The following is a 23,668-nucleotide window of genomic DNA, read 5'->3' on the forward strand; positions in this document are numbered from 1 at the left end:
GGTCTGTGGGAGGTGACGCTCTGGGGATCGGAGTGTAGCGTGGTGGCAATGGTTAATAACAGAGGGTGATCGGACATGATAGGGAAAGTTGGTGTGGCGATATGGGCGATGTCATGTGACCACTGGGTGTAGCCTGGGTGTGTAAGGGTGACGGGGTTAAATGACGTGGTGGTAAAGGTTAATAGCAGGGGGTGATCGGACATGGTCTGGGGAGTTGCTGTGACGATCAGGGCGAAGTCGTGTATCAAATGGGTGTTATCTGGGTGTGCAAGGGTTAAGGGGTAACGTGGGGATGTAGGGGTAGTGAAGTGTGGTGGATGTGTGGGATGATGGTGCCGGGGGTTCAGCCGGTCGCACGGGGGGTGGCTGGTGGAGGGGAGTGCGGGTGGGTCGTGGTAGGTGGTGATGGGTGTGTGTGGTGTGCTGCGTTCCGGTGTGATTGTGTGTTAGTGTATGGGCTCAACGGGTACTGTATATGTGTGTGTGTTGCACTTGGTGTGGTTGTGTGGTGTTGGAGGAGGATAACTGGACTGGGGGAATTCATTGGGAAATGAGGTTGTGGACAGTCATGCGGATACGGGGTGGTATATTGACATGTGGGTAAGTTGCTATAGTGCGGAGGTGGTTCTGGATGGTGCAGGTGTCACTGTCGAGTGGATGGGCTGGGGGGGGCTGTTGGGGATGTAGCGGGTCGGTGCGGTAGTGAAGGGGGGCTGGTGACTGGGTGGTATGGTTGTGGGGACGTGTGTGTGTGTGATATGGGTGTCGAAAGGGGGCTAAGTGTGGTTTTTGGGGTGTAAACGGCGTGGGGAGGGGTGCTGGAAGTGGGTCAGAAACGAGAGGAGGTGTGTGATATAGCAAGAGGAGGGGGGGGGGTTCGGGGGTATTATTTACTAATGACAGACTTGATCTCGTTGTCGATGTTCAGACCACTGGGTGCCAGGGTACGAAGTGTGATTATCCATTTGAGTTCTTCGTTGTTGAGTATTCTTGTGTGGTCCCCTCCTCTCCAGTTCCTTTGTATGTGTCTGATCCCTATGAATTGTAGACCAGTGATGTTGCTCTGGTGATGTTCGAGGAAGTGTACCGGTATGTTATGACTGTCTGCTTTGTTAATGATATTTCTGAGGTGTTCCTTGATTCTGGTATGTAATGGTCTGATGGTTCTCCCTACATACTGCTTGTTGCATGGGCACTGTATGAGGTAGATCACATTTTTAGTGTGACATGTGATGTGTTCCCGTATCTTGTAGGTTGTGCCCGTCTGTGTGGAGGTAAAGGATGTGGTGGGTTTTGTACTCCTATAGTTTAGATTGGTGCAATTGGAGCATGTCCCGCAGTGGTAAAAGCCTCCCTTCAGTGTACCTTTGTCTATTGTGGTCTGTGTGTGTATTGATGGGGGAATGTGGTTCGTGACTAGCTTTTTGTGTATGTTCGGTGCTTTCTTGTAGATTACTCTGGCTCTGGGTGGTAGTATATGTGTTAGTGTTTCGTCTTTTTGTAGAAGGTGCCAATGTTTGTTTATTATTTTCTTGATGTCGTGGGCGTGGGTGTTATATTGTGTGATGAAAGCAGGGTGGTCATGTGTCATTGAAGTGTGGGGTTTGTATTCGAGAAGTGGTGCCCTTGATTCTTCTGCTACTTTATCCATTGTGTCTTGTAGTGTGGGTATCTGATAAGCTTTATCTGCAAATTGTTGTTTAAGAGTTTCTCCCTGTGATATGTAGTCTGTTAGTCTGGTGCAGTTTCTTCTGAGTCTTTTAAATTGTCCTATGGGGATGTTGTTGAGCCAGTTGGGGTGGTGACCGCTACTCGATAAGATGTAGCTATTGACGTCGACTGGTTTTTGGAAGGTCTTTGTGTGTATTTGTCCGTTGTGTATGAATATCTGTAGGTCTAGAAAGTTTACCGAGGTTTTGCTATAGTCTGTGGTGAATTGGAGATTTTTGTCGTTATTGTTAATGTAGTTGATGAATTCTAGCAGTGTGGATTCTGGTCCTTTCCATATGCAAATGATGTCGTCTATGTATCTCCTCCAGAGGACCAAGTTTGCCTGCCAGTCATTTGTAAAGTAACCTCGGTTGGCAATTACAGAGGTCAAATGTTTCCTGTAGTTCTTGACCAGGTTTGCACACACTGCAGCATGTATTTTGGCCTACTCTTCAATGCAGATCTTCTCTAGATGTGTCATGTCATGTTGTCGCCGGGCAACACGGACTTTCAACTCCCTCCCACAGATTTTCTATCGGGTTGAGGTCTGGAGACTGGCTAGGCCAATCCAGGACCTTGAAATGCTTCTTACGGAGCCACTCCTTAGTTGCCTTGGCGGTGTGTTCTTGTCATTGTCATGCTGGAAGACACAGCCACGGTGTATCTTCAATGCTCTTACTGAGGGAAGGAGGTTTTTCCCCAAAATGTCACGATACATGGCCCCATTCATCCTCTCCGTAATACGGATCAGTCGTCCTGTCCCATTTGCAGAAAAGCATCCCCAAAGCATGATGTTTCCACCCCCATGCTTCACAGTGGGTATGGTGTTTTTGGGATGCCACTCATCATTCTTCTCCCTCCAAAGATGGCGTGCGGAGTTTATACCAAAAAGTTCTATTTTGGTCTCATCTGACCACATGACATTCTCTCAATCCTCTTCTGGATCATCCAGATGGTCACGGGCAAACTTTAGACGGGCCTGGACATGTGCTGGCTTAAGCAGGGGCACCTTTCGGGCGCTGCAGGATTTGAATCCATGACGACGTAGTGTGTTACTAATGGTACCTTTGTGACTGTGGTCCCAGCTCTCCCCGTGTAGTTTTTGGCTGATCCCTCTTCGTTCTCAAGATCATTGATACCCCACGAGGTGAGATCTTGCATGGAGCCCCTGGTTGAGGGAGATTGTCAGTGATCTTGTATTTCTTCCATTTTTTAATAATTTGCTCCAACAGTTGATCTCTTCTCACCAAGCTGCTTGCCTATTGTCGAGTAGTTCATCCCAGCCTTGTGCAGGTCTACAATTTTGTCCCTGGTGTCCTTAGACACCTCTCTGGTCTTGGCCATGGTTGAGAGGTTGCAGTCTGACTGTTTGAGGGTGTGGACAGGTGTCTTTTATACAGTTAACCAGGTCAAACAGGTGCCATTAATACAGGTAACAAGTGGAGGATAGATGAGCTTCCTAAAGAAGAAGAAACAGGTCTGTAAAAGCCAGAATTCTTGCTGGTTAGTAGGTGTCCAAATATTTATTTTCCGCAAGAATATACAAATAAATTGTTTAAAAATCATACAGTGTGATTTCCGGAATTTTTTGTACTGATTCTGTCTCTCACGGTTAAAGTGTACCTATGATGGAAATTACAGACCTCTCTCATCTTTTAAAGTGCAACAACTTGCACAATAGGTGGCTGTCCACTGTATAAGTGGTTCTTGTTTTATGGAAGTTTTTATTTTTCATTGTAGCACTGTCTGTTACAGCAATCCCTATTATCTTTATCTAATAATGATAAAGTACAAGGTTGCTTGTTTATGATAAAGGTTAATGCAAAACTGCCTGAAGAATATGTTCATTTTTATTATGTATTTATTTGCCTTGGACGGCATTACAATTTAGAAAAAAAAAAAATGCAGATTTCAGAGATCTGTATCACGATAAACACTGTTATATATGGTCTTAGAGAGGTCATTGTGTACAAATGCTTCACATAAAAAAAAAAATAGGATTCATGTCATCGTACAACGCATGTTTTGTAACCTTATTTATCACTTAAACTTTTTACTTTGAATTTATTCTAACGAATCCATATGTTTACTAACCATTACCTTTGAACATTTCCAGCCTATGGTGCCTATTTAGCTCCGTATATTTAAGGAAAAACAAAAAACAACTATATTTGAATAAAAATAGGCTGGGTGCACATTAACCGATGTGTACCCAGCGCAATATTGCCGGCGACGGGACCCGTCATGCGGCAAGTGCATACACACTTCCCGATGCCAGGTCCGAGTGGGAGGGAGAGACGTGTCATGCTGCATTTTCCAGGGCTGACTGGCAACGTTGCTAACGACTTGCGGGAGCGTGCATATCTTGGGTACACACTAGACGATTTACCCGAAATGTCGTTCCGATCCCCGGGATCAGGCAACATATCATCTAGTGTGTATCCACCTTTAGATTGTAAGCTCTCACGAGCAGGGCCCTCTTCCCTCATGTGCTTTTCCTTCCCTCACTTATGCCGTCATCTCCTCCTCACTGCCAGCGTCGACACAAGCCTTTGGGTTCAGCCGGTGCTGCTTATTTGGGTATTTTGATTGCTAATGCAGCAATGATTATAAACCTTGTAGTCAATGTACTATAATGTTTGGTACACACTGTGCCAACGGATCAGCCGTCTGAATGACCAGACAACTAATCCAATGATTGGTAAGGATTATGCACACACATCATCCACCTGATATGTCGATCCAGCAGACTGTATTTGAATAATGAATATTCCCTGCCCACTTTTGACGTCATATTCAATTAATTCTGTGGTCCTTCATGTGTGCAAACCGGCAGATGTGAACAATAAATCTGCAAGATATATCGCATCTGCCATTTCCGACGAGTTATATAGGTGAACAACGTCGTTCAGAAATATTATGTGTACGCACAGACCGATCGTCTGGACTATATAACGTTCTTCGGCTGTAGGAACGATATATCGGCAAGTGTGTTTTCAGCATTTGTCTTTTTAAAAAAAAAAAAAATTTTATTTCTTTTTTTGTTTACGTACTTTTGTGCCTGGTTCGGTGCGGATCGCAGATACGATCGCGGCTGCAGTTGCGCACATAGTCTCACTGCAATGATATGCTAATCCACTGCGATCGCTATGCTGTTGCAGCACAACGTAAAGGATGCCCACCTTACCTTACACACATTCATAATACTTGGCAAGACTGCGAAACCATCGGTAATGTCGAGTACCATCGCAGCCTCACACACACTTGCACAGGGTCAGACCTTACTCAGAAATTGCTAACCTTCCGGTATGCAGTGAGAGCTCAGGCTCTGTATAGCATCGCAGTGGCTAATTTATGCACGCCCCTGTAATGGCGTTCAAACACCCTGGAACACCTGCATTTCTCCAACCAACCCCACCCCCTTCACCACCCGCAAATGGTACTTCCTGTCAATTACTCTGGGAGGGGTCTGCGTAGTCACTGCTATCAGTCCCGATCGCAGAGAGACCATGCACACACGATGCATGCGCAACAATTGGTCGACTGCGTGCGTAATCTCACTTGCTATCCTTGCTGAATTGGGCCCTTTGCAAGGTTCTGCATACCTCTTGTGGCTCCATAACGGATAATTAATAATAAAAGGTATCCAACAGCTGTCACCCAACCATTAGTGGCTATGTTTACGAAACAAAATCTGCTGCTTTTCAGGGGGAGGGGCATCATCGAATTGTGGGTAATTGTAGTGGGTCACAAAAAGTAACACCCTGTTAAGCTGGGTACACTATAAAATATATTGTATGATGCATCGCTCCATTGTGGATCGTAACGATAAATCGCAGTCTTCCCGTTTTGCAGTTTCAACGGGGCATGGGCCCTGACCAATTTAAAGTTGCTGAAATGCACCCTGCCCTTATGGCGATGCTCCGCTGAAACAGCCGTCCCCACCCGCATGGCGAATGAATAGATGCATATATTCGCACTGCTGGAAGAGCGTGGGGACAGCCCAGCATCTCCATGAGTGCTGAGCAAACCCCCTACAGTTTACAAGAATGGGAGAGGAGGGGGGAAATTTTGATTATTAGGTTAATAAGCACTGCTAATAAAAATAGCGTTGTACACCAAAGTGGGTAAGTATGCAATCCTCAACCCAATGGTGAATAAGGAGGTACATTAACTCACTTGATCAAATCCATTCATTTGCATCCGTGAAGAGAGATCTGTACCGAAAATCTCAAAGGGACCTGATGGCCCCTCTGCATCTTTACACACTCCCCCAGTGTCTGCCGTGCAGCCAATCACTGCTGATTGAGCAGCCTGGCAGCTCCACCCACCCAGCAGATGCAGAGAGGAGCAGCCGCCGAGGAAATGAGTCTCAATGTTGTGATGTTCTGATGATCAGTGTTCTGATAAATCTTAAAATGACATTTAAATGGTCAATACTAATGTTGTGTTTATCAGTGATCAATCATTGACCACCTTAGTCATTGCAGTCTCCTTGATGTGTTGGAAACAAAAGCCTGATTGATTCAAGAGGTACTGTGAGGAAAGAAAGTGTAGGAAAGCCTCGCAAGAGGATTGGCCACACATTAGAGGTGAGGTATTCATTAATTATTTATCCTTTCCCTTTTAAACATGAGTGCCTTGCTAGCAATCCCATATATGTCCCTTAAGTAAACATAAAGCATAATCTGTATGCTGTGAAATATAAACTGCTATACAGTGTTTTCCAGCAAATGTTACATAGTAGACTGGGAGCTTACTGTAGAATAAATGCATAGGGAAATAACCAGCCTGGTTGTGACCACACCTAGGCTAGAAAAAATGATATAGCTTTCCCCAATCCCACCCTCTTTATTTAAAAAAAAAAAAAACATTTGATCCTGCCTAATGAGTACCATACACTATATTTCCAAGTCAAAACCAAATCCGCTACAGCGTCATTAATATATTATGAATTAGAAGATGGGCTTCTGGCTCCTCACTGGGCCTGCTTGTTGGCATCCAGCCATGGTGCTGCTGATTCCGACTATTGTAAGTAGAGGGTAGTGCCATTCGCTACAGTGCGCAATCTGGCACACTGCAATATGGTGTGCTTTACATTGAAATTCTGAAGCCGTCACGACCTCCTAAAACTTGCCATGTTATTTATTGTCTACACTTTTGGAGATGAATTTGGATAAAAATACACTTGGTTGCTGGATTTCACTTTCTCCCATGTCTGTATGAATATAGAATCTCCATGGTTTAGCCTTGCCCCTAGTTGTAGGACTAATAAGCACTCTGACATGCTTCAATTGAGAATCCAGCTGTGAAGGCGTTTGCCAAAAACAGTCAAAGGGAAACTCCTAACTGTTTATAGGAACTCACTAAAAAGAGTTTTTTAATGTCAAACATATAGGGCAGAATTCAATTAGCAGTATTAATATACCGCGGGTGAAAAAGGTTGGTAGGTTTGGACTTTAATGCCCGGAACTATTGATTTAGTGCCCCTTTTTCCCACCTGATAACACAGTAATTTAACACACATTAATTCATAGTTCCTGGACCTATGGGTAATACAGTCACGGCACCTGCTAACAGGCGTTTTAACGTGTATTTCTTTTCGAGCCAGCTCTGGCTTGAAAACCTCGTTCACTGCAGCCTGTGGGCTGTCTTCGTCTCTAATTGATAACCCTGCTGCTTTAATTAGCCTGTGGTAAGTTACCGCGACTAATTGAATCCCCCCCATAGTCTGATCTCTTATCATGCAGCATGATATGGCTGGCGTGAGTGACCTGCCAGGTCCCGGGCAACTCTGCTAGCGTCAGACATCTTTTTCTTTTGTCGAAATGTGTCTAAGGCCCGTATTCAATTAGAGGCGAAAAGCCGCGATCGGAGAAAAGTTTTCGCCCATACGAGGTTTTCACCACTTTCCGAAGTATCGCCCTAATCAATTTCAGGAGTTTTTCGCCTGGGCAAAAACTACATGGGCAAAAACAGGCGAAAAACTTTTTCCACCCAGAGGCAGGAGAAAAGATGCGCAAAAATCCCCATTTTGGCCTAAAAATGTGGGGACTTTGTTCAGAACCCTTTAGACGCCCAAATCCCCCACCGCCCCTAATGACCAATTTGGACAAAATCTTAATTCACCATAAAAAAAAGACATGTCATTTTTGGGGCAAAAATGTAAAAAGTGTTTGTAAATGGCACTAAAGTACTGGGACAGGTATTTTGGGGTGCTGTATGGATGGGGCAGGTGTTTTTAGGATTGCAGGTGGCTGCAGCAGGTGTATTTTTTTTAAAGAAAAATAGAAATCTGCACTTTACAGTCACAAAAATACACTAGTACACATTTTTCACAAAAGACATTGCTTTATATCATTTTTCAACACATATGCAAATATGCATATAAAAGCCCTTTGACTCGATATAAGATCCCTAATTACTTTTATTAGGGCTATTAATACACTTCTATATTTATTCCCTGGCTCAGTTAGGCTTTTTAGGGGGTACAGACTGATTTTCCCCAAAAAACCTGTCCTATTCGCTGCATTCATTCACACATATGCGTTTCCGCCTGTTTTACAATTGAATAGGGCGAAAAGCGGGAACGCGCATTGTGTAAGTAGGCGAAAACTTTGCCTCAAAACAGGCGAATGAGGCTAAAACATCAGGCTTATCGCCGATCTCGGCTTTCCCGCTAATTGAATCCAGGCCTAAGTCTTAATGTGATATGTGACACATGTTTATCTGTGTGCAACTGAGACTGAAAACTAACTTGGTGTGAAAAAAAGCTGTGTCCGTTGCATCGTAGCTCTTTGTACGCTGATTGAGAGACTCTGTCACACACACGTATATAAGTGTCACATATCAAATTCATCTGCAGACTCTCCTGGTGTGTCCTACTTGCATCGCATTGCAACTTAGAAGCATTTGTGGCAAGAAAAGAAGCCCGGCGCTAGTGCAGTCTCACAGAACCAGGCGCGCCAAGAGGGTCTGCATGGCGTGACCGCAGCATAGACGAGTGAGGACACATCTGTAGTTTCTTACTCGGGAGCTTATAGTCGGATAGAGCCTCTGTACCCTATGCATTTTTGTTAAAAACTAATATCATTTTATACATTTCCATTACTCTCTATTGTTGATTATAATGAAAACTGAATAGGTTACTTAGAATATGGACCAAGAGATCACATCTCTGCCAAAATGTTTTTATTTTCTAGTGTAAATACATAATTGTAGATCTGATAACCTTCCACAATAACTAAGAGAGCCTTCCATACCGCTTATTAATTGAATGCTGACCAATCACAAGGAGATGTCCCAATTTGGACAGAGTAGAAGACTAAAGGCCCCCGCACATCAGCAATTGATTGCAGCAATCGTGCAATCTGCAATCGATTTTGTATAAAAATCTTTCCCTTTTTTTTAATCGATTGCAGATTGCACGATTGCTGCAATCAATTGCTGATGTGCGGGGGCCTTTAGTCTTCTACTCTGTCCAAATTGGGACATCTCCTTGTGATTGGTCAGCATTCAATTAATAAGAGGTTACGGAAGGCTCTCTTCCACTGAGTCTAGTTAGTAGCATTTGAAGATAGATAGATAGATATTTTATAATAGATAGATATATATATATATATATATATATATATATATATATATATATATGCCACGGTACGGCACTCGCGGCTCAGTCATCTGAAGTAAATGCTGCGGATAGCGTGTTGGTAAATCAACGTTTCAATATATTATTTCATATTGTTATCAGGATAAAAAAATTATATAAAAAAACATACCTTTATATACCCTTGTCCACCTCATGAATGTCGGTGTGCAGGGGGGGACCGCTCACCCGCCCTGCTGCCGCGCAGTTGACTGATGTCATCCACCTGGAGCATTCTGTCACATGATAGTGCTATCCGCAGTATTTATTTTGCATGACTGAGCCGTAAGTGCCGCACCCTGGTGGGTTTATATTCTACTTTATTGTGAGGGCACCGGCCGAAGCTATTTGGAGTACGGAGTGCCCTGAACATACTATTTTTTTTTATATATACATATATATCCGTCAAAATCATTAAAACAATACTGTAGAATTATATAAACTCCTGATGTTTTTATTATTTTATACATTTTTCACCTTTTCTCATTTATTTCAGATGTTGTTCCAGATCTTCAGCCTAAACCTCGGCGCCTAATGCTTTTAGTGAACCCCTGTGGAGGACGAGGCAATGCCCTACAACAGTGTCACACACACATCCTGCCTATTATCACAGAAGCAGATATTAGTTATAACCTTGTACAAACAGGTAGTCCTTGTACTGTGCAGCTGTTTCTGCTGTTGCATCTAGTGTTTCTGTGACCACTTACAATATTGCTTCTTTCCTATGTTTATTTGTAGAAAGACAAAATCATGCTCGAGAATTGATGCAGAGCATCAATTTAGGAGAGTGGGATGGGATCGTAGTCATTTCTGGAGATGGACTGCTATTTGAGGTAGTGTCTGTTAACTTTCTCATTGATCATTTTCCATAATTAAGTTAAAGTTTTTATTATTAAGAATAAATGTTTAACAATGTTATTGAACAGAAATGTGCTGCACACTTCTAAACCTGTGACACGAAGACCTCGGACAGATAAAGGCTACTACAATTTGTTACATTTAACTCAATAAAACACTCTGCTGTATAAGCTACTAATAAAATGTTCAGAAATAAATAGAAGGGGTGTTTGTTAAACAGAAACTGTGTAGCACCCGTTAGTTATCACGACGTCTCACTTGCCTCAATGGTCCGAGTCATTTTCTTGCAGTAATCTAGCTGTTTAGTTATCCTTTAGTTGTAATTAAGGAATAGATGCAACATTATTTAGTTTATACTTACCTTAGGGACGATCAGGATTTCCAGTGCTGTCGGGCTTCCGCTGCCGGGCTCTGCTGATCTGTCGGGCTGCCGGGAATTGAACTGCCGGCCATGCGGGACCCGGGATTCCATACCGATTCCTTATTTGTAGGCCTAAAACCTAACCAGAGAGCGCTGTTAGATTGGTTGAGATACAAAAATTTGCCAGTGACAAGCTGTGGATAAGTCCTGTTTATTTGAACTATATGAGATGTCTAAATAAGACAGGCCACTGTTTTTTCATCAGGAGTAAAGCCCTTCTACAGTGCATACTAATTAATTATATTGATATATGGTTATTGCTTTTTTATTCATTATTTTTATTGTCATGGTATATAATATTAACCATTGAATTGCCGGCTTCTTATGTGTGGTCAATTAATTATTTAATATATTTTTTATGTCAATATATGCATTTTAATTTTATGTGAATAAATAATTTTTGTATCTCAACCAATCTAACAGCGCTCTCTGGTTAGGTTTTAGGCCTACATATATTTTTTTCTGGATTGCATTAATAATGGGTACAACACCCTTAGTTGAGAGCTGCAGTTATTTTGGGATAATTATACTGTCACCTGTTGGATTAGCGCCCTCAAGATTTTTCTTTCTGGCGATTCCTTATTTGCCTATAGCTTTAAATGCCTAGGCTTCTGTGTATGATTGTTTGTTTGGCTTTAGAAGTTGTAGCTGTTTTTCTTCTCTTATATGTAAATGAAGATCATTTATTGTTTGTTTCAAGTCCAATGCCTTTCATATGTGATGGTAACAAGGTTACATAACCTCATACATTACAGGTTGAGTCTCCCATATCCAAATATTCCGAAATACGGAATATTCCGAATTACGGAATAATTTTGGCATGACTGAGATAATAAAACCTTTTTGATTTTTGATGGTTCAATGTACACAAACTTTGTCTAAGGCACAAATTATTAAAAATATGGTATAAAATTACCTTCAGGCTGTGTGTATAGGGTGTAAATGAAACATAAATTTATTTCATGTATGTACACAAACTTTGCTTGAGCCACAAAATTATTGAAAATATTGTATAAAAGGAGCTGCAGGCTATGTGTATAAGGTGCATATAACACATAAATGCATTCTGTGTGTATATTGGGGTCCCATTCCCAAGATATTTCATTATGATATGCAATTATTCCAAAATAAGGAATATTCCGTTATCCAAAATACCCCTGGTCCCAAGCATTTTGGATATGGGAGACTCAACCTGTATTATAAGGACATGGATTCTGAAAACTATGTTGTAAGTCTCTTCATGGAGACAAGACTCCATTACGGTTTTTTTTATGTTTGTTAGAGAACCATCTTGCCACGTTTTATGGTTTCCAGAGGAACACTCTGGGGCTCAAGTTCAGTTTTTCCAACAAAAACATAGGTCTAAATTGCGTCTATAGAGAGAGCGCAATTTGTGTTATACTTTGGGGTGGGGGTTGCTTTTTTTTTTTTTTTTTTTTTATTAAAAGGCAAACTCTGCTGATCTTGCAAGAGATGCTCATACAGTATATGTGGCTGTATCATCTGTTTTGTGTGGGAGTAACTTGCATTCTAAATTGCTTGGAGACCTAGTATAACTTTTAATCCAAAGACTTAATTTTACCTGTATTTCATAAAGTAGAAAGTGCTTTGCCTGCCACAATCCATTTACGGTTTCTCTTTTTATTCTTTAGCATTTAGTTTAGGTAAAAAATTATATCTATGCCATCCATGGTTTAGTGTTAAAATATTGGCTGTAACGTTAAAATGTTTAATAAGCAAAATAAAGAATTAAACTTGCAATAGAAAACTTTACATACCCGCTTATCTGATGAAACCCAGGGTGAGCTATATCAACCACTGAATTTAGGATGCTGGAGGAAATAGTCTACGTTAGGGGAAGATGGGAGCGTGAGATATCAGTGCGCTTGTATAGGTTTCCCTCTCTGACCTGCGTAATGCAGTGTAGATCATATATATTCAATGTGCTTTAGCTGTCCTAAATATATTTCTTGTCTAATGTCATTATACATTCTACTCAGGTTGTTAATGGTTTGATGGAACGCCCTGATTGGGAGGATGCAATTAAGATGCCTATTGGAATTCTCCCGTGTGGCTCAGGAAATGCCTTGGCTGGAGCTGTTAACTTTAATGCAGGGTAAGAAATGTATTCATTAGCTTGATGCATCCCCATTAAAGCAGAAACAAATTAAAGAAGGCTTTCTTTACACATGGTAAAAGACGAGGCGATGGGAAGAAAATGTAGATTACTAATCCCTGTGGAGTATTCTTAGTGCATATAAAGGCACCCTGCAATTAAATTAATTCTTTTTAAAATTACAATTTAATCAGTCGTTGAGGGCCAAGTTATGAAGCTCACAGGGGCTGGCACGTAGTCCAGTTTTTGTAGAGTAATTTGTGTGATTTCACTCGCACATGCTCAGAAAGTGAATACACGCGTAAATGTATATGACTACCCCCGCGCATTTTGCATATATCATACTTTATCGGAGAGGCGGAACAGGGGTAGGAAGAGACATTCTCACATAGGTGATGTTCAGTAACAGGAGTGTTCACGTAAATGCAGGTCAGCAATTATGCACATATTCACCTGTAAGTCCAACGTTGAGACGCAAAAATTGGTTAAGGGTCTAAGTAGAGAATTTTTGCTGTGTACCCCACTGCATATTAAAGAACGTCCCTACAAAACGTTCCCTCTCCACATCTTTATCATTTCAGTAATGATAATCGGCAAAATTAAATCTTATTTTTACACTGCTCCACATAACTCTGTGCCTTGCAGGGGATGACCTCAATCCACTTAAATGCTTCCAACAGTCTGTGCAAACGTCCGCTCCTCTGCAAGCTTCTCCTTGTTGGGCCACAAACCTAATGCATTTTAGCAGAAATGTAAATTTGCGCAAATGATGTCACATAGTGGTGATATAAAAGTTTATTTTTCAGTATGCATCCAGTGTTTTTTTCTTTTTTTATTTGTGACCTACACATATAAACATCAGTGTTCTAAATAAAATGTGAAAGAGTTCCATGTAATATATTTGAAGTTCTCAGTTTTGCATTTTTATATTGTATGGTTAACTGGCAACAGTAATAGTGGAAACAATTACATATTGTACTTTATGTTCCACCAAGTGGATTACAACTTTGCCAGCACAGAACATAGTATCTCAAATATAGAAAGTTTTGCAGGTCTGTATTGCGTACTTACATGGAAGCCAATTTTAAGTTTTTAGCTGATTTTTTTTTTTAAATGTATAGATACTAGAAGAGCCAAACTCTTGCTATCTGGTCAGAAAGCACTTCTTCTGTATTACCTCCACATTGCCACAGAAACTTCCCCAAGATTCTCATAGATGTATCAAAGATATTTCAAACCTAAGTCATTAAAATTGCTACCAAATAATTAAAAATGTTTAAAGTTGCTAAATGCTGGCAGGCATGCATTGTAAATCAGATGTGGTAAGCTGATGAATACCCTGCAGTTCGTGTGCTTTTTACCCAGGTCTGTGTGGGCCTTTTCACATGTCTGGGGTTGGAGCAAACTAGATTGTTAGAAATAAATATCCGTTATCTTGAAGCATGCTAGTTTCGTATTTTACAATGTGTGAACTGCAGCGCTATTGCTTTTAAATAAAAGGTAATTGCATGCCTGTGCTATAAACTGAAATATCAGGAACATGTGCTTTCACATCACCTGTCACATGACTGACTCCTAGAAGTGAGCTAGTGTATTCCCTGTACATGCTAAGCAATCATTGTTCTATAGAATTTAGAGAAAATTGAAGCTGTTAGTTGTATTTGTTCAATTCACCCGAACTTAAGCTCGACAGTGTTTGAAACTGACCTGTAACCCAGACAGAGGGGCCATTGACTCTTCTTAAACCAAATCACTAATAATCAAGAACTTGCAACCCATAGCAACATAGCTAGTGGAAAATATGTATATTTTATATTCTAATATCAAACAACAAATATTGCTAGAATTGTGATTTGGTAAGCTGCATGACTTGCTTAATTACTTACTGTATGCATTTCTTTCAGGTTTGACCAGGCAATGGGATCAGAACTGCTACTTAACTGTATCTTACTGCTGTGCCGTGGTACTGTAATGCCTATGGACCTGGTATCTGTGACGACCAGCTCTGGAGCCCGATGTTTCTCTTTCCTGAGTGTTGCTTGGGGCTTTATCTCTGATGTCGACATAGAAAGTGAGAAGTACAGACACATGGGTTCTGCTCGTTTCACTGTAGGGACCATGGTGAGGGTGGCCTCACTACGCACTTATAGAGGCCGTCTTTCTTATCTACCAGTACTGGATGCTCACCGTCCCATCTGCAGGAGTATCACTTTATCTCCTAATGGGAGCCTTGTACCTTTGCAGCGCACCCAACTACACCGTACCATTTCAGATATCGGTCTCTGTGAGGAGCGCAATGTTATGTATAAGCGGAGCTCTGCAACGTTTGACACCGAGTTGCCAAGCTTTGAGACCTCGCCTTCTCCAGGCTCACCAACAGCTTTGCACACCTCCAGGTTCACATTTGACATGGTTTCCGATGACCAGTCTCAAGAAGATCATGTGTTGTCAAATGATGTAGAACCTCCAGCACATAATCCAGTAAATGGGCCAAAAGATGATCTTCTGCCTCCCCTAGGGCAACCTGTGCCGAAGTCCTGGGTAACTGTGGAAGAGGATTTTGTTCTAGTATTGGGCATTTATCAAACTCATCTCGGAGCTGACTTATTTACAGCACCCTTTTCCTGCTTTGATGATGGTTTGATTCATTTATTCTTTGTTAAAGCCGGAATCTCTCGGACTGCTCTTGTGCGCCTATTTTTGGCAATGGAAAAAGGGACACACATTGGAATGGAGTGCCCATACATGGTACATGTTCCTGTTCGAGCATTCCGCTTAGAGCCCCTTACACGGAAGGGGATCCTTACTGTGGATGGGGAGCAGGTAGAATATGGCCCAATTCAGGCTCAAATACACCATGGACTTGGAAATCTCATCACTGGGTCTGGTAGAATTCGTATGAGCTCTTTCTAGGAATCACTTATTTCTACACAGTCTTGTGCGTTGTAGCATTCCCTCCCTCCCCCATAACCCCCTCCAGTTTCATCTAGAATTTAATAGATTTAAAATAGAACAGCTAGTTCTGGGTTAGACAATTTAGCAAATCTTGCATAATTGGAATTGTGGCATGTGCCTATTTATATTCATGGTGCTAGTCACCAATCGGAGCATGGTTTTAATGGGTTCCTTGCGTGTAATTTTTGTACTGTAATCTGCAAGAAAAATCTTCAGGCAAGCTTTTATTTAAGAATGCAGTTAAGTAGAACTATAGTAAAACTCAAAAAGTCCTACTAGTACTTTTTATATTAAGCCTTCTGTAGAAATCATTTATATGTTGAGCCGAAACATGGTCGATTTAAACTTAAGAACAGGATTGAGTACACCTGTTTTTAAAGTTTGTTCCAAAGTGATAGGGCATCAGTGTGTCTGTAGCAGGGGCCATTTAATTTCCATGCAAACTTAAAAAAACAAACCTATTTTTGTGTAGTAGTGCTTATTTTGCACATAGGCACAATAGTTGCTGATTGACATTTATAGCAAATGCAACAGTGCCCCCTAAACTTGAAGAAAGGGCACCCATATTTTTCAAAATAAATGAGTTGTGGCTAATAATAAATTTTTTTTGAATAAAGAATCTTTCAGCAAAGAAAGCAATTTATATTTAGGTGGCAATATACACTTAATGATCATTGTGTTTACAAATTCTATACAGGTATGAGAACCCTTTATCCAGAAAGTTCTGACTTGTACCCCTTTTCCACTGCTGCCTGGGTCACAGCTCTGTGTTAAAGGATCCTTGGGGGAAGAAGAACCCAGGTCGGGTGACCTGGGAATTCGATCCTTGTCTCAACCAGGGTTGGACCCAGGTAGCTGTGCAGTGTAAAAAGCGCAACCCAGGTCATGCCTCAAATCAGTGGATTGGCTGGCTTCAGTAGCGCTTGGAGATGGCCTCATCTTCAAGCGTCAACTGTAATGCCGGATTTGGGAAATATCCTGGGTCCAGCCGCCGAGTTTCACCACTTCTGCAGTTACTGGATGAGCACTGCTAAACAATGTAAGGAGGAGTAGAGTGCTAGGAGAAATATAAGGGAAGATGGGGGTGATTTTTTTATTTTAGTATATTTTAAGAATGGTCCTCCTAAGTGCTGAAAAATAAAACTTCCCTAGAAAACCAGTTCCATGCAGTGTGGATATTCGTTCCCATACCTATATAGTGTTTTATTTCTGAGTACATTTTCTATGTATTACATATGCAACCAGGATATTTGCCTTTCTTTTTCACATAACTTTATTTCTCCACTCTTTTCCTCTAGACGTACAAACCTATGCATTAGATAAGCAAAGCCGTGGTTCTTTCAATTCTATACATTTACTCACTTCTTAAGTCCTCTTCATGTGGAATGGCCAGGTGGTTTCCATTAATGGTTTCCCATTTCTTAGTGGCTGTTCTTCTAGAAAAGTTTTGCTATTAGAAGGGTCAGGTAGTCATTGGCGGGTATTTAATAGTTTTTGGGTGCCCTATTTCCCATCTAAAGTGACTAGGAGCTAATCAATTGTTAATGGGTGCAGATAACACAATGCCCATTCTTTCTGCTCACTCCCTCATGAGGTGGTGAGGAGAGGTCCATTAAAAGTTTGGCCAGAGCGCCCATTCCTTTGCACTGGTGTAGCAGGTGCATTTGGGCGAGATAAGTAATAGGCGCCACACACTCTGGCCCATCAGCAAAACAATTTAAAATCTCCCGTCAGGCACCTATTACTTATGGGTGCGAGAAAACAATTGAATTCCCCCGTGTTGCTTGTTTATTTCTGGTTTTACCAGTCACCATGTGCATGTTTAGTAAGTAAATTCCTTGCTACGTCTTACTTGAATGATGGGAGGGTCACCTTCCTCTGGACTGTTTCAGCTATTCTTATTACGGTTCCTCACCACATGATGAGACCTGTTGCCCCCACCTCCACCACTTCAGGCAGATTAGGCTGTTATCACCATGACCTCAAACATAAACCTAGATGATGGAGAGCAGGAGTCCAGGCCAATATCCGCTTTTGCATGAGACCTCACTTATCGTGTTCTCCATTATAGGGCGCAAGATAATCATGGGCCCCATAGTGCTAGAAAAGACCCCTGTATTTCAAGTAACGGGATATAATAGGATTGGTAGATAACTTTTCAGCATAATATAATTTGTCTTCAAGCAGTGTCATACCTTGTGTCATTGATATATGCTATTTATAGCATATTAATTCTGTTGAATTTTCATGAGTGGCATCATTTTTTTTATTTATTGGAATGGATTTCCACAACAAATGTACTTAATGAGTCTATGTCCTTTCACAAGGGTGTATAATATACTGTCTTGTGTGCTAAACATAAACAACTGATGCCTCTCTGTTCCCACAAGAGAGTGCCTAGAATATTACGTGCCAAGGGTATTTAATATCTCAACTCAGGTTCTACGTCTGGCTGTGGGACTGTACAATGCTCTCCCATGGGCTCTGTCTGCATCTGCCTCGTGAGCCTAGTTACTGTAATGACACACAATGTTCTAGGAGCTAACCCGGGCAGGCAGGGGGAAATTACAAATATATATATACACACACACACTACAAAATGCAGTGTGTTAGAAAGTAGTTAAAACTAAGAACTACTATTGAGGGGGGGAGATATGATTTACATTACCGTACTTTTTATTATCTATATATCTAATTTTCTGTAGCTAAAATGATTACCTGTGTCAATAACCTATCTATAGTGACTGCTTTACTAGGTCTGTTGTTGTAGCGAATATGTCGAATGAAATACAGACCGCACCAGGGACAGCCGGATTTTCCTGCAGACCAGTAGATGTGTTAAACTAGCTTTACTATGTGCTTTATACCAGCAGAAATATGGATTATAATGGTTTTGGAAAACATCCTACTGTCATTGGGGATATAAATACAAATGTTTGGAGTGTCTTATTATGGCTGCCATATCTCAAATATACCTTTAGCAATAGACAAAACCTGATCTATGAAATAAGATATTTACTTCATATAGAGCTCTTCATACAGAGAGCTTTGTGGATTTGGCCATTCTGCCTGACATTTCAAGTCTTTGTCTCCCTTCTATGTGTGTTCCGTTTAGCATGTGAAGATAAGATTGGCATTTTGCACTAGTTTTACAGAACTGAATGACCACAACCTCAGGATGCACTGGATCGGTTTTGTAATAAGAAAATTACATTTGTCCTGATGTTTTTATGAACTATAATTTATTAAGACATTTCTGCTAGTTTATTAATGCATACTTGTCAGAACAATATTTGTAATTAAATTAATGCTGAGCTGCCTGTTTAAGATATGTATTGCAACATTTTTGCTTTTGATTGTCAAGTTTTTAATTTCTTAGGGAATAAATAGGATAAATATACTTCCTAAACTCTTTGCAACATCAGATATGTTTCTTTCCCATGCTGTTTATGGCTGTAGCTCATACCTCACCATAGTGCCACCCTGTCTTGTTAATGCTGTTTGATGCACAAGTGAATTCTGTTTAGAAAAAAATACATTTTATGATGCTTGTTTCATTTATTTTCTTTAATTTATGTTCTGCTACATGCACACTTTTACAGGCACTGTAAACTTGGAATATGGACATAGGGCAGAGGTTCCCAAACATTTTTGAATCACGGCACCCTAGAGTATCTGCATTGTTTTCACGGCTCCCCTAAGCCAAAAGTTTGTTGTTGAGAAATTCAGAAAATTTTTTGATAAAGTAGTAAAGTGAAGTACATTGTGATTACCTGTCACCCTTAGGGTCAGTTATGTGGTGTTGGTGGACAGGTTTGTGCTTCTGTTTGTCCACATATTTACACTACATTGACCATAAATAATTTGATTTGGTGCTGGACCACCAACCTGAGGCACCCCTGCAAGTGTCCCAAGGCACCCCAGGGTGCCACGGCACACAGTTTGGGAACCACTGACCTAGGGAAAATCATTAGTGATACTTGTCTTCCAGCATGTTTCTTACAGTATAATTCTACTCAAAAGTAAACCTTTCAGTTTAGAGTGGCTTCAGGTGAGGTCACGCAATGTATGTAACTGAATGGGAGATCTTTCCTATTGCTGCGGGTGGATAGTCTTCTCTCGCTGCTGCGATTGCCCTTGATATCTCATTTACTTGAATTTACCCAAAACTGTTTGTTATTTTTGAGCTACTTGTTAACTTTGCATTTATATTCAGTGCCCTTATCATATATGAACTATTATAGGCATAAGGTGTTCTTGCAGCTTTAAATCTCTTCTGCCATCATACCTATAGTTTCAGTAGGCATTTGAAACTTTCCTTCATTACTTGCTTAGCTTTATGAGCTTTATGCATTTTACTTCCGTCTTCCTAAGAGCAGAGTAGGGTAAATTGGTAATTCAGTATTTGGGGTGGTTTGTGGCGTCTACCCATGCAAGTAAAAATAAGGACCAATATGTAAGGCATCATAGTTTATGCAAAAGTGATTACTCCCACGTAGTTTTGTGTATGTTGTTCAGGAACAAAGGGCCATGCCTTGGAGAAACTGTGTACCTTCCCAGAGAGCCTTGTGTTTAAGGTTAAGCTTTTCTTACATATAGCATCAAAATAATTCTAGTGAATAATAAGTCAGACTCAAATTTATATACATTCTATTAATTTATCCTTTCTTTTTTATGTACACAATGTCAGCCCTTGTCCTTATTTATATACAGTGGGGCAAAAAAGTATTTGGACAGCCACCGATTGTGCAAATTGTTGCACTTTAAAAGATGAGAGAGGTCTGTAATTTCCATCATAGGTACACCGTGAGAGACAGAATCAAAGCAAAAAATTCCGGAAATCACATTTGTATGATTTTTAAACAATTTATTTGTATATTCTTGCGGAAAATAAATATTTGGACACCTACTATCCTGCAAGAATTCTGGCTTTCACAGACCGGTTACTTCTTCTATCCTCCACTTGTTACCTGTATTAATGGCACCTGTTTGAACTGGTTAACTGTATAAAAGACACCTGTCCACACCCTCAAACAGCCAGACTGCATCCTCTCCACCATGGCCAAGACCAGAGAGCTGTCTAAGGACACCAGGGACAAAATTGTAGACCTGCACAAGGCTGGGATGAGCTTCTCGACAATAGGCAAGCAGCTTGGTGAGAAGAGATCAACTGTTGGCGCAATTTATTTAAAAATGGAAGAAATACAAGATCACTGACAATCTCCCTCAACCAGGGGCTCCATGCAAGATCTCACCTCGTGGGGTATCAATGATCTTGAGAACGGTGAGGGATCAGCCCAGAACTACACGGGGAGACCTGGTCAATGACCTCAAGAGAGCTGGGAACACAGTCACAAAGGTTACCATTATGTCGTCATGGATTCAAATCCTGCAGCGCCCGAAAGGTCCCCCTGCTTAAGCCAGCACATGTCCAGGCCCGTCTAAAGTTTGCCCGTGACCATCTGGATGATCCAGAGGTGGAAATGAGAGAATGTGGTCAGATGAGACCAAAATAGAACTTTTTGGTGTAAACTCCACACGCCATCTTTGGAGGGAGAAGAATGATGAGTGGCATCCCAAAAACACCATACCCACTGTGAAGCATGGTGGTGGAAACATCATGCTTTGGGGATGCTTGTCTGCAAAGGGGACAGGACGACTGATCCGTATTACGGAGACGATGAATGGGGCTATGTACCGTGACATTTTGGGGAAAAACCTCCTTCCCTCAGTAAGAGCATTGAAGATGCAACGTGGCTGGGTCTTCCAGCATGACAATGACCTCAAACAAACTGTCCGGGCAACTAAGGAGTAAAGAAGCATTTCAAGGTCCTGGATTGGCCTAGCCAGTCTCCAGACCTCAACCCAATAGAAAATCTGTGGAAGGAGTTGAAAGTCTGTGTTGCCCGGCGACAGCCCCAAAACATGACACATCTAGAGAAGATCTGCATTGAAGAGTAGGCCAAAATACATGCTGCAATGTGTGCAAACCTGGTCAAGAACTACAGGAAACATTTGACCTCTGTAATTGCCAATCAAGGTTACTTTACAAAGTATTGAGTTAAACTTTTTGATTGTCCAAATATTTTTTTCAGAAAGAATATACAAATAAATTGTTTAAAAATCATACAATGTGATTTATGGAATTTTTTGTTCTGATTCTGTTTCTCACAGTTGAAGTGTACCTATGATGGAAATTACAGACCTCTCATCTTTTACAGTGCAACAACTTGCACAATCTGTGGCTGTCCAATTACTTTTTTGCCCCACTGTAAATGTGATTTTCGTCCATACACTGACCATGGTATGAACTTTAAAGCTGCATATTTCTTATGTTTAAATGGATGTAGAGTGGAGGGTGGTTAAAGGGTGGTCCCATCTGAGTCCTCAATCTCCCTGATATTGCAGAGACTACTGCTACTACTTGGTCCTCGCACACTCCTCACCAGTGCCACTTAGTCTCAATGTTCAAAACGGACTGTAAGATGACCTATGTGACCACATTAAAAATGGCTGCATGGAGCAGCCCCTGGGGCTACAGTGAATGGAGCCCTGGGTGGAGTGAAATTTTGCTCTCTGCCAAAGTCTGAGAATATATAATGCAAAGAAGGAATGGCTGCAGAAACTATCCTTCATGGTAGAACATACAAATTGTTGCACAGTGGTTCACGTTGCTGACTCACAGAAGTGTGTTCATAGTCTTGATTCCAGACTACAGCTCTTTCTGCATGGAGTTTGTATGTTTTCCCTGTGTTAGGATGGGTTTCTTCCCACACCCTTAAAAAAAAAAAAGAAAACTTACTGTCAATTTAATTGGCTGCTGACTAAAATGTACCCTAGTGTGTGCTTATGTAAAGCCAATGGGGCATAGACTGATGTGAATGACAAATATCCTCTGTAGTAAAGCTCTGCATAGCCTTATAAATACATGATAATAAATATTAGACATGCCATCATAAGATAAAACCTATATTGTTTAGGAAAATTAAGACCTTAGTAATAACCAGTAAATCTAGATTGGCAACCTTTATACACAAACTCGCGCATCGACATCCATGAAAAACATACACTAACCCAGGGGTAGGCAAAGTGCAGCACTCGAGCTGCTGTGGAGCTACACATCCCAGCATGCCCTGACACAGTTTTGTTGTGAGAACATTCTAAGACACTGGCAGGGTATGTTGGGATGTGTGGGGTAGACCCACAGAGGCTAAAGTGCCTACCCCTGGATTAGTGTATGCAGAACATGGATGTTGATGAAGTTTGTGTATAAATATTGCCAATCTAGATTTACTAACCTATATACCCATACATACTGCCCCATTTCTCTCCCGTGTTCTAGGCTCCTCACCCGCCACCCTTATCGTCTCTCTTCTCCTGATTGTGTGTCTCTGTACATGCCTGTTTCTTTCTCCCCGCTATTTGCATTGTTACTGTAAAAGCAGTGCTGCTCTTTTTCCACCCAACGGCTGCATCCTCCTGCCTATCTGTAGCCGAGCAGCCAATGAAGAGGCAAGGGATGGAAAGTTTTTTAGTTTGAGAAGGAAGTAAAGTTGCTTCTATAGTTACAATGCAGCAGTTCCTTCCATCTCTGGACCATAACACACAGTTTTAATACCCAGGGGGAGATGTTTTAAGCCTTGGAGAGAGATACAGTGGAGACGTTGATTAGTGCAACCAATCAGTTTCTAACTCATTTACCTAGCGCAGTCTATGAAATGACAAAAGTTGATTGGTTGCCTTGGGCAACTTATCTGCTTCATCACTCTCCAAAGCTTGATATATTTACCCTACAATGTTGGCTTTTAAAGGTATGCATTATGGTCTGAAAAATACTTTTTAATGAGGTTGGGTCCTCCTTAAATTCTTATAGCCTATTCTAATGTGGGATTAAGTGATCAGGACGATAATCGTAAAATAATGAGATTGACATTCTGAAGGTTTAGAAATAAATTAGATTGTA

At 41.2% G+C, this 23,668-nt stretch overlaps 1 protein-coding gene across 7 annotated transcripts in view; it reads left to right on the forward strand.

Annotated features, from left to right (window-relative positions):
• The window catches only part of SPHK2 (sphingosine kinase 2), a 32,651-nt gene extending 13,249 nt beyond the window's left edge, over window positions 1–19,402 (forward strand). For all 7 annotated transcript variants that reach the window (XM_088444538.1, XM_088444537.1, XM_088444539.1 and 4 more), the window contains exons 3-6: window positions 9,852–10,001; window positions 10,094–10,188; window positions 12,635–12,750; window positions 14,655–19,402. In XM_088444538.1, coding sequence (XP_088300664.1) covers window positions 9,852–10,001; window positions 10,094–10,188; window positions 12,635–12,750; window positions 14,655–15,663 — 1,370 coding nt within the window. In that variant the 3' untranslated portion in view covers window positions 15,664–19,402. The remainder of the gene's footprint in view (window positions 1–9,851; window positions 10,002–10,093; window positions 10,189–12,634; window positions 12,751–14,654) is intronic.
• Window positions 19,403–23,668: the final 4,266 nt, after the last annotated feature.

Source organism: Taudactylus pleione, unplaced genomic scaffold (genome assembly GCF_031769625.1).
Source record: "Taudactylus pleione unplaced genomic scaffold, aTauple2 ptg000366l, whole genome shotgun sequence".
NCBI classification, from domain to species: domain Eukaryota; kingdom Metazoa; phylum Chordata; class Amphibia; order Anura; family Myobatrachidae; genus Taudactylus; species Taudactylus pleione.